General features: G+C 46.7%; 1 protein-coding gene and 1 long non-coding RNA gene across 2 annotated transcripts in view; one reads left to right on the forward strand and one right to left on the reverse strand.

Annotated features, from left to right (window-relative positions):
- SLC49A3 (solute carrier family 49 member 3) overlaps positions 1 to 11,443 on the reverse strand; it is a 25,442-nt gene extending 13,999 nt beyond the window's left edge. The window contains exons 1-3 of the mRNA XM_054054340.1: positions 11,226 to 11,443; positions 2,320 to 2,478; positions 1,179 to 1,398 (exon numbers count right to left, since the gene is read on the reverse strand). Coding sequence (XP_053910315.1) covers positions 1,179 to 1,398; positions 2,320 to 2,478; positions 11,226 to 11,336 — 490 coding nt within the window. The 5' untranslated portion in view covers positions 11,337 to 11,443. The remainder of the gene's footprint in view (positions 1 to 1,178; positions 1,399 to 2,319; positions 2,479 to 11,225) is intronic.
- Positions 7,344 to 12,003, forward strand: part of LOC128850396 (uncharacterized) — a 24,612-nt gene continuing 19,952 nt past the window's right edge. The window contains exon 1 of the long non-coding RNA XR_008447799.1: positions 7,344 to 11,140. This is a non-coding gene — a long non-coding RNA (uncharacterized LOC128850396). The remainder of the gene's footprint in view (positions 11,141 to 12,003) is intronic.

Genomic DNA, 12,003 nt, shown 5'->3' on the forward strand with positions numbered 1-12,003 from the left:
CACTGACAGCACAGCCCCTTCTCCAGCAGGGAACGCAAAGGTCTATCTCAGCCCTGGGAAACAAGGTGAACCATCTCCACCCTATTCTTGGGAAGGCAATGCAAAATGAATATATTTGTTCTGACAACATAAATCTGTTCTTGCTCAACAGCAGTGCCCATGCTCTAGGTTTACATCAGCATTGGGAAAGCTGAATAGGGGGACTCCTATACTTCCCTTTTCCCTGTGCCTACCCCTTCCCCACAACTCCAAGGCACTGAGAAGGGCAGGCAGCTGTTGGCTGTTTTGAGGGAATGGCAGGTGGGGCTCCGCTACACATGTAGGCACCATGAAATTTCCCAGCTGGAACCAGTGAGACAGGCCAGTTTCTGGGGCACCTCTCAAGTCCTCAGAGAAAGTAGGAAGAGATTTCTTCTGACTGCTAGGGAAAATGTCACACGGAGGGGGGAAACAGGTCTGTCAAGTGCATTAACCTGTCTCTAGCAGGGCCTAAAGGAGTTGAGAGAGGAATGAGATTAGAGCAAGCATAACTGATGCCTTCAGTTTCTCAGCATCCAGGCACTTTGCAAGGCAAATGTGGTTTCTGCGTGGGTAGTCCTGCTGTATTCAGCATCCTCAATGTGTCTGTGTGGCCAGCTGTGTATATTTTATCTTTGTGTGCATACATACAAAATTGCAGTACATGCCCAGCCTTGCTACTGGATGAACTGGTAGAAAAAATTGCTGCAGCAGTCTCACCTCTATCTGTTTACAGAATCTGGCAACTGTGACCACTGGCATCACATGCAATTTGGACATCTAACAAGCTGCAGAATTAAAGCCACTAGAGACTTTAGATACAATAACATCGAGGACTGTCCCAGCCTCCATGATATTTTGGCAAAGATGATCATCTCATGATGACACACAGGAAGAAAGCTGGGAGCCTGGATGTGGCTAAGACCTACCTTTTGATTGCCAGCATTGAAATCACAGAATCACAGAAATGCCTGCCTATCTTGGATCACCTTGAAGGTACTGGTTTATTGCACATTGCTATGAGACTCTTGGGTGGAGCTGTACCTGCAGGGCCAAATGGCTGTAGCACAGAGGGTTTCCTCTGCCTGCTGCTTCTGAAAGACAATCAAATGCTACCAAGTTCTGGGAGGCAGCAATGTTACTTTGCAGCTATCACTTACACATTGATGCGATCATATTTGCTGTGGCTCTCTGGTGGTCTGGGAACCATAGTGCTGCCAGTTTTGTTGGTGAAAAGATGATAAGAGGCTGTGCCAATGCACAGAGGCATTGCCCAGTAAAGAGGTACCAGTAATTCTGGGAACCCAAGCTCAGGAACTTCAGGACGCTGAACATCCGGATGATGCTACCAGTCATGTTCAGCCATGCGCTCAGGATCACCTGCAGCAAGCAGAAACAGCCAGAGGTTGTGTGTTGAAGCCTGGAGGGCAGAACTTAATGCAACAGAGTAGCATGAGCAGGGTCTCATATGCACTGATCGGAGACACGAGGCAGTAATCATTGCACAGAAAGTCACCTGCAGACCACCCCCACCCCTTTGGGCCACTGCAAAAAGCTCCTGGTCCAACAGTGAGTGAGTTAACCACCTCCTCAGGGAGCAAGGTGGTTGTCCTAGCCCCAGGTAAGAACTACACCACAATGTAGCTTATGCAAGACAGCAGACACTGTCATGGATTTGATGAGAAATCCAAAAGTCACTAATTCCACTCGGTTTCCAAGCTTGCACCATCACCCATGTTTGGCTGTGACAATCCATAGAACATGGCGATGAGTCATCCAGCATACAAATGCTGCAAATGCTCTTCTATACCACTATCACGCTAGTGTTTCAGTGCTATGTTCCACAACAAACACTGTTGGTTCTGGGAAGACTGTGTAGAGATCCTAAGCTGGCTTAGCATAGGCCAGGCACTGAGCTGACAAGGATCCCTTGCTTGTACCCTTCCCTGATGCTCCTTAAACTGGTCCTGCAAACAAAAGAGCTGTGCTAACACTCTTTCATAGAAAACCCTACCCAAGTACAGCAAGCTCTTCACAGTCAACTCACAGGACCTGTCCCTGCCAGACAGCTACGATAAAAAAAGCTGAAGCAGGAAAAGGCAAGCAGGGATGCAACATTTTTCTGACTTTTCCCACTGTACCTCAACTTAGAATGACAACTATTACCGAACTTGGACAGAGCTTTCAATATGCTCATCTGCCACATCATTTGGGAACACACAGTATGCATATTAGTGCTTTGTGCAGCCACAGATATCTACAGGTGAAATGCCATCAGGGAAAGAGAACAGTTCAACTCACAGCACATCTGAGCCCCACGCTGTCAAGAATCCACGTTGCCACCAGACCAAATGGAATCGAGATGAGGAGGTACACTATCGAGAGCCAATTGACCATCTCTAGGGAAATGTGGAAGTAGGAAGCTGTCTTATCAGCCACAGGAGCAAATGTCAGCCACAGCTGCAGAGCAGACAGAAAGGATGATTAAGCATTAATGCCTCCAGTGGAACAAAAATTCAGCATCCCCTTAAACTATTTAACTGAGGTACAGAGGGGCTTCCTATCGTAGTCTCTCCTTGAAATTAGGATGTTAAGGCTGGTAATAAAAATTCAAACCTTCATTATCTGCAGTTATTCATACTGGGACTGTTTTACCACTGATACCATCATTACCTTGGCCCAGAACACCCCACCCATCCAATCCCCTAGTCCTGCTGCTGGGATTTAGCAGAAGCAGAGGTCATTATCTTTTTCTGTCCCCTGGTTCAACATGTTGGCCCCTGATGCACTTTGTTACCTAACCCTTCTATATCAGCATAAACAAAACAGAGGCTGCCATTAACTCTCTGCAACTAAAAGCCTCTTAAACTCAGCTTGGTATTTATAGATTTATGGTTGCATCAGTAACACATGGATGCAGCCTCCTAAAAACAACTTTGTTGCATGTCAACCAAAACAGATGTTATTCCATGCTGTCCTACACACATTCAAAGGTTAGGAAAGGGCATAGAAATATATATTATTCAATAATTAGAACACATAGCAGGGGAACACAAGAGGTACCTTAATAACTGTCCATCTTTTCCTTCCAGTCCCATATCTGAAAATATTTCCCTAAACCTTGTTTTAGGCACTGGTTTCATAACTTTGCTGTCCGCTTCTTTCTTCTTCTGGGAAGAGCAAGGCCTTATTTGATCCTCAGGTCAGGTCCTGAGATCATGCCCACTGGAAAGAAATTACGATACTACCCCAAAATTAAGGATGTTGCTGTGCATTCTTTGAGAAAATGCCCTCTCTGGTGCTTTTCAAAAAGACTGGCCTAATCTGCAAACAGGTTTCAAGAATGTGGATGTAAGCTATGCCACTTTCAGAAGATGATCGTGCAGCTGCTAAATACTCAAGGTGATAAAGTTTGCAGAAATGTGCACAAAAACTTTAGCTATAGCTTTCTACAAGAGAACTCCAGCCACTGCCTCCTTCCAGGTACCCCTCTCCGTCATCACAAAGCTTCCTCTTCACAGCCTGCAGACAGCAGCAGCAGCTTCTTAATGTGTGACTGAAAGAGGGCTTGGGCAACCTCTAAGGAAGGTGTGCCCCAAACACTCCGCTACTTGCTTTATCCAGTGTTCGTATTTACTTCTTACATTGCTAGAGAACATAAAAACTACCACATTAAATCGGTGCAGGAGCAGAGATGAACTTTTCTTCTTTGTTAGTGTCACTGTGTGAGAGTAGCTACATGCAAATCAATGTTTAGTTATGTTTTTCTCCTAGAAGGGACGCAATGACTAAATGGCAGTAACAGAGTTCTGAGTGTGTTATCAGCGTCCTAGCAAGGACTCTCCAGCATCAGCTCTTTCTTCTTATCTGCAAGGAGCTGACATGCCAGTTCTCCTGTTTTAAAAACGAAGCTCACATCACCTTCCTCAGCTTAGACACATTCATGTGGGATCAGTCAAAGGTCTGGTACGGAGTGAATTTGGTGTTTACTCAGCTTCTGCAACTAGGTGAGTGAAGATGCTGGGTACTGAAAGAAAGTCTACTTGTTAGACAAGGACACTGTTTGAGGTAACCAGGAGACTTGTAGCAGACTTCTAGTAAAAAGAGCTTTTTAAAAATTCCTTGAAATAATACATCATAATGGAATGATGTTACCATCTTGTCTCGGGAAGAAATTTCACTCAGCTTTGGTTTTCCAGAACTGATCTTCATCAGAGTGGCATGGGAATTTAAGTGCTTAATGCTAACGTAACTGTTTAAATGTTACAAGCACCACTAAGGCATGAGCATTAGTTTGATTATGGGATGCTAAACCACAGCTAAACAAAACCCAGGTGTGTATTTCCAGCAACAGTAATTCTCAGTTCCTCATTGCCTTCCAGGTGGCGGTGATGAAGCACTGTACCAGGAAACAGGGTAATTAAAGAGATGATATATTTTTTAAGCAAGCCTCAGGCACATTTTTACTCCTCTATTCCTCCCCATAAGATGCTCAACCATGCACGACATCATTAGGAGAACATCTCACAAGCCAGAGCACACCATTTTGTGTTCAGTGGCTGTATACACCTAAGCAAGCTAGGAGCAAGCACTCTGGTGTATTTCCATTAGACTTAGTGAAAGCATTCCTTGCTGAAAACTAGGCATTTGGGCTGCTCTGTATTTCTACCCAGAGGAACAGCTCCAGTTCTAACATATGTGTGGGAGAGCACTGAAAGCGGGAAGTTGCAAGCTGTCCAAGTCTGAGTTTCTTCAAAATAGGAACTGGGTTTCTTTACGGGTCTGGAGAGAAAAAGTATGTTTCTGCATCTATTCAAGCAGAGGTTGTTTAACAAGTGCTGCTTTAACAGAGAAATTAAGAACTCAACAGTGGAGTCCAAGTTGTAGCTGTGGTCTAAGTGGCTGCCAAATGCCCCTGCAACAAAAAGATGGCACTGTGGGGTTTTGCCAACACAGCGAAAATTTGCCAACACATGCTAAGTAAGTGAGTAATGCCACCTTTTGCTTTTGGCTTTTTCAGCTACAATGACTTCATCCATAGCAGTTAGCAAATTCTTCTGCTGGAAGCTAAAGCCCTCATCCTACCTTATCCTGCACTTTGTTTCTGAAACTCTGCACTTCCAAGGCTAGTTCTTATGCAGGGACTACCCCGATACACATCTCCTGAGGCAGAACAACGTGGAGATGATGCAATCCTTTCCTGGTGATGTCTAACGCCCTGTAACCTCTAAAGATGCAGAATACAGACTGAGAGAGCTTCCTCTCTCCTTCACTCCTCAAGGGCCACTGTCTTATCTCAGCTTTGGCCAACACAAAACAGTATCAAAGCTCCCCACTGTAAATTATGGTGACAGATGCAGGAGGAAGGGTGAGTGGTGTTACAGGGTACCAACCCCCAAAAGCTGGTCGTTCCTGGAACAGATAAAGGAAGGATAAACAGACAGACAGCTCTGTCCTTGCAAGGTTGTCTGTGCACTCGTTCAGTCCCTGCACAAGCCTCGCTTTTTTGGAAATACGCCCTTGTGGTCTAGTTAAACTGCATTCAGCTCTATTGCCTGTGTAGCCAGACAAACCTAGAGCCTTAATGTGAGATGCAGAAAACATAAAGGGGAGTCTGTGTTATGTACTGCATTGCTACATCACATCTCCACATGCGCTTCTCTGAAGGCAGCTCAATGGATGTCACAACAGCACAACTGAGAGAGTTCAGTCCCTTATCAGTGTCTCTTCCTGACTTGCAATAGTGACAAGCAACTTCCATTCACCCGCTATTGTTTATGTTCCTCCTGAGTTCCATCAGGACTACAATTAACCAACACCTTTTAGCAAACTATGACAAAATTCACAGCTTGGCACCCCACAGATCAGGAATGTCTCATCTCTGAGGCTTCAAAGTACTCAGAGTACCACATCCTGACCACTCAATAACTACCTTGTGCATTCCCCACAGCCCAGCACAGCTGGGCTGATTAGTGAGTAGGAGTGGATGACACCAAAGGTCGGCAGGAGCACACTCTCTGGGCTACAGCTTAGGTCAAGTCTTTTACACAGGAGCCCATGCAGAATCACTCAAGAACAGTGACTATTGTCTTTGAACACCAAGCAACCACAATGTGTTTGTAAGCTCAACCCCCTAATACTTGGTAAAACTCACTTCCCAGTATTACCTGACAGATTTAGCATTATTTCTTCTCAAATGACAACTCCTGCCATAGTATAATCCAGTATCATTGGTCACTGTCACTCATGTTGTAGACCATAGTATTTGATCCTTCAGTATTTTGGATGGACATTCCTGCACTCAGATATGCATCTAGCAGGAAGTTGAAACAGCAGGCTAATCTGGATAAGAAGTCACACCTCAGCACACAGTTCACTATAGAATTTTGTGCTTTACACAGTGGCCACAGGAACTGGTGAAGAGGATCAGATGTCCCCTGAAGACCCATGAGTCTGTTCTGGCTTACACTGGAGTACAGCTGCAGCTCCCACTGCTCTGGTTGGGTAGCTATGCCCCATTAGTAGAAGAAAAGTACAGAAATGTTTTCCACCAAGAGTCTTTTATATTTTTGGTTACAGGAGAGTCCCTTCTACACTTCAGTTAACAAAGAAGCATGTAAGACCACCGGGGAAAGCAAGTGCACTGAAACAAACCATCTGACCACTGCTGATGTTGAAGGGTACTGACTCCACTTTCAGCTCTCCCCCACTTTTGGTTTAATGTTAGCTGACATTTTGTTTTCACTTCAATGCACTTTCCAGAGACTCCCTGCTCTCTCCCCCATCAACTGCAGGCCTGCTTGGGCACTCCTGTAACCAAGAACAAGTTACAGCTTTTCTCATCCTGCCCATGTTTCTAAGCTTCTTTGTTGCTCATTCTCACACCTTTGTAAACACTTAACTGATTCTCAGACACGGATACAGCCCCTTTCCTCCCAGAATCAGCCCAAACCCTCTAGTTTTCTTCCCGCTCTCATTCCTTTTCTACCTCCACCTTCTCCAGGTTTAGTTCCTCTACCTTATTTCCACTCACACACCAGCTGTCCAGGGCCTAGTTCACCTGCAGAGCCCAGGTTCACTTTATCCATTCCAAGAGGGTCCAACATTAGCCTGCTCTCCCACTCACTTCTGCAGGAGTTTACTGGTGGGCTGTGAGACACCAGTTCTCTGTCTACACTGGTAGCAAGGTGGTGGCTGAAGCCAGAATTCCATACAGACTCTACACTTTGAAAAGTGATAGGTGTGTGTTGTAGAAGGCAGCATAAAGACAGACAAAGAACATTCAGAGCTCAAAGAGCAGCAATGATTTATTGATGCATCCCATGTATAGTCAGGCATAGCCCTGTCAGAAGTAGTACCAAAAATGTTATTTTTCAAAAAAGGCAAGCTGTTAACCAATGTCTATCCTCCTTGCCAACATATTAAGGTTCTAAAAGTGAAAAGCAAAGTCATTTGCAGAATGGCAAGCACATGCCATCAGGCAGGGTGGAAACTCAGCCATTTTGCCATGTCAGTGGTGGTATCATCTGAAAAAGGCTGCCATGTGGAGTGCTCTTCACCGTCTGGCACTCTGTATAGCTGTACACAGCATAACAACGCCCTTGTAATATCTTTTGTATACAGCTTAAAAAGGAGGAGCCAAGGGGGACAACTTACATGAAAGGGGACCTTCTGCTTTGTAGCAGGTACAGGCGCAGATCACCAGCCCTCAGGCAGGCACTGCCTGCAGCAGCTCTCCCAGCCCCAGCTTGCTCTCTCTCATGCACCCAGACACAGCTTTGAAGGTAATGTAGGCTGCTTCCTCCCCCTCTGGGACCAGGCTATGAAGCTCTCACACCAGATTCCTCGCCTTCAATATCAAAAGGGCCACATGGCCTGGAAGCAAACAGCCCCTGGCCTCAACTGAAGGCACCCATGCTGACACAGCAGCCTACAAAGTAAGGACATGATCTTCAGAAAGGTCAGATCCCTTCCTAGATGTCACTTTTTAACATTTACATCTCTCAGGAGGACTACCAGGACAAAGCAAGCAGAGAGCAGCAGCTGTGTGTGCATGAGTATCTACAAGGGCACTGCTGGAGCAGACAGGTGTGAGCGAGGAGCATGCACACCCTGCCCTGGAGCGTGCCAATCTCCACTTGTGCAGCTCTCCTTCCTCTCTTAAGTACACTAAGCAGTGGTGGAAGTCCTCCAGGCTAGTGAGTCAGGAACCACTCAGTCAAGTGTGACACAGCTCCAGCCCTCTGCTCTCCCTTTCTCCCTCCCCCCAGCTTGCTCACACTGACAAGCACAGAACAGGGCAGGGAACACTCGTGGTTTCATTCTTCTGTTTCTCTGACCTCAGTGTTAAGGTAAGAAAAAGCTCCTCCTGTGAAACACCGAGTTCCCACCTGTTCAGCTTCACGAGAAGGAAGCAATAAGAAAGCAGGTATTTGCCTCAGGAGTTTACTGCTACAGTGGCTGTCAAGATAGCATGACACATTAAGTCTTCAGATTAAAAACCCCAGATACTCAAAACCACAGCATTGGTTTGACAAAACAAATCTGGAGAGCAACTGCAGGCATAATTATGTCACCCCTCACCAGGGAAGCGGCAAAAGACAGCTAGGGAGCAAGCCCCTAAGCTTAGCTGTGGTCAGAATAGCTTCTCTGCCTAGGACTTCAGGCAGCAAGTGATTTACACTGATGCCTACTTATGGTCTTATTAAGACAGTGTAAGGGTTTCTTACGCTACATTGTCAGAAATTTACAAAATACCTGTACTTAGGAAATGAGAACCAATCCCTGGTAAGATAGTACCCACTCTGTACAGCAGGGAGAGACAGAGGCTTTTAAACTCAGGTCAGTAATAGAATTTCAAGTTAGGGGCTATTTATCATTGGTATAAAAGCTTCCCTTATACCACATTTACCCCACTGTGCTCTCGTTAAAGAGGTGATTTCATGTTACGGTGAGAAGCAGGAGGAAGTAGAGAAGGGTGCCCCTTTCGTCACCACGTGGTCTGGCCTGGCTTTGCTCAATCACAGTCCTAAAACACATTGAACTATGAAATACTCTTTTCTCAGCCTGCCCTCACTGCATGACCAAGTCTGCTTTCCTGCATTTAAGTTGCTTCTACCTTGTCTTCCTCACATTGACCGTCTCACCTTCTCAGGATGGTTTCATGTCTGCCAGTCTGAGTGACACTGAGGGCCACTAATAGAAAACTGCACATATGCATGGGTAAGAGCAGGGAATACAAGGCATCATCCTGGAAGTCTGGTCCTTCACATAAGGTGATCTGTTCTTTCCAAGTCAGACAATTCAAAAGTCATGTGTCCTCATCATATATATTTTGCAGAAAGCCTGGCACAGGAATGCATAGAAACAAAATGCATGCAACATCTGCACAGGAATTGAGGACACATCTTAACTTGCAAGGCACTTTTCATACCACAATAGTGGTAAATTAATCTTTCCACCCAGAACTTTTAAACAGCAACCATTCCCTCCATTTTAATGTGATTTTTTACAGGAGCATTTTAGGAGAAACTTTAGCACCCGGAAATGATGGGTTATAACTTTATATGTCAGCACATTTGCCATTCTAGGCCCTTGCTGTGGCTTAGAAGCAGTATTTCCACCCTAGGATATTTATTAAGCACCCAGTTTTGAAGTGGAGAATCTGGCTTAAGTTCACATTGTGGGAAAATAATACTGTAAATGGTCAGGAATTTGGGAAGGATCCGAGCAGAGAGACAGCAGTACAGTCTTTCAAGGCTACAAAATTTTCAACAACATGAGGCATGACACAGCAATACTTGCAGATGCTTGGAAAGGACCTTTTTAAGTAAGCCTTCAGTCACACTGTTAAGGTTCCAGCAAAGTCAAAGTCTGACAAGGCATCCCGGAAAAGTTTTGTACAGCTGCCTTTACCTATGCAGTCACTGTCTACTTCTAGCAGGGTGGGTATTTTCTCGCTACATAATGTTCTTGTGCTGTTTCAACTTAATTGCAAGCGAGCAGCAGAGCTTCACATTGCTTTTTCTGCAGGACACTTTTTTACACTCTTAATGGGTACGCTGATTTTCCTGGAGAAGGTACATCCAGGGGTTTTTTTTCCATATGCAGCCAAATTCTCACCATGTTTTTTCATTTCCCTACTCCAGCGCTCTTGCATCATGGAATAACTACTCTTCCTTCTCAGCGTTTAAACGCGTGCAGGCTGCAGTGCCTTGGCTGCCAGACAGTCTGCATTTACAGCACAGTAATCCTCAAACACATGAATAATTCTACATCAGTCTGATAATTATCATCAATGCCTGTAATGACTTGTTGAGCAAAAATTCGGGCTTCCATCTTGCATACTGACTTGGTAAGGGGCAATTTTATGTGTTTAACGCTATAATTACTGAACTTAGTTTCAATCAGTTCCTCAGGTAGGGTGTGATCTGGTATACCTTTTTTTTCCAGGTCTTTCCAAAGTACCTGTAGGCAATGAGGCAATGAGAAGTTCACATACCAGTATGTTCAGCGCACAATCCCTCCTATACTGTCCTGTATGCGCAAGAGATCTCAAAAGGAAACCCACTTGCTTCTTCTGACGAGACAAAGCTGCTGTCACAGGCCAGCAATAAGGGTGATCCAACTCCTGTTCCTCTACCCATGGAGTTTCAACAGTTTTCTCCTATTCTTAGGCTGCGATGTGACCCTGACAGGCACTGAATGCTTTCTATTCCTCCCCACGAGCTAGGACTGTGCTCCTGAGCACATTTTACTCCATCCCAGCCTGTCTCGGCGCTGCGGTACTTCCTGCTGTTCTCTTCTAGGTCACGCACACTCCCGCCCCATCCTGCCCTTCCCCCATCGCCAACCCTCTCGTGTTCCGGATCCCACCGGCCAGAAAAGGAGGCGTGCGGGGCGAAGCTGTGACCCGAGAAACCGAAGGAAGCTTAAAAGTTCCGAAGGAAAAGCCGCTTCTTCGGTGCCAGGCTGAGGGTCCTCCGGTGCCGTGCGAGCACCGAGCCCCGGCGCTCCGAGGATAGGGGGGGCGGATCTGAGACAGCTCCGAAGGCCGCTTCTAGGAAGACTCAGGACTCCGGGGAGACCTGACACCCCATCCTCTCTGGATGCTCCAGCACAGGTAAGCAGGAGGGAAGAGCGTTCTCCCTGCCCGCCTCCTCCTGCGCTCCCCGCGGGCTCGGGGATGGGCGCGGGGCTGCACTCACCATGGCGTTGGAGCAGTTGAGCAGGCACACGGCGGCCAGCAGGAACCACCGCCGCCGGTAGCTCTTGTACCGCGGCGCCTCGCCGGTCCCCAGCAGGCTCGCAGCCTCCATCGCGGCTCGGCTGCTCCGCCCCGCCCCGGGACCGCCCCAACCCGGCCGAGAGGAGCCTGCGCTGCCCCGAGAGCCTCGGCTGCCCCGAGCGCAGAGGCTGCCGCCCCGAGGCGGGGCAGGACGAAGCGATTCGCTTTTCCCGCATGTCGCTGAAACGGCGGCAACAGCGTGGCTAATGCTCGCTGACAGCTCGGCTTAGTTAACTTTTGCCTCGGGTAGTGGCAGAGCCAGCTTCGGTTTCTGGGGATGCAGCGGGAGAGAGAATTCTTGTGGAAGGTGATGGATTTCTGGAGTAGAAAAGAGACTAGAGGGGAGTAAAAGGAGGATGCTGAGACCCACGGTGGCCCATCAGCTATGGGATGTACAGTTTGCTTGCGGGTTTATACGGCTAATACTGCTGCAGTCACAGTGTTTTCTTCCTCCGATGCAAAGACACGCACACGAGCTGTTACGTCCTTTTCAAAAACTCACCGAGGAATAAAGCCAAGAGTATCAAGCATAAAAAGGGAATCGGGAAGGCTCAGCAGGTGTGATTTATCCATAGTGAACCCATGCTAATTGTTCCCAATTGCCTACTTCTCCTTCATGAATCCAGCAATATCATGCAAGAGAACTTGGTTAATTTTTTTCCAAGGATTGAAGTGGGACTGGACAATCTGCAGTTGCC

The sequence above is a fragment of the Cuculus canorus genome, chromosome Z (genome assembly GCF_017976375.1).
Source record: "Cuculus canorus isolate bCucCan1 chromosome Z, bCucCan1.pri, whole genome shotgun sequence".
Lineage (NCBI taxonomy): Eukaryota > Metazoa > Chordata > Aves > Cuculiformes > Cuculidae > Cuculus > Cuculus canorus.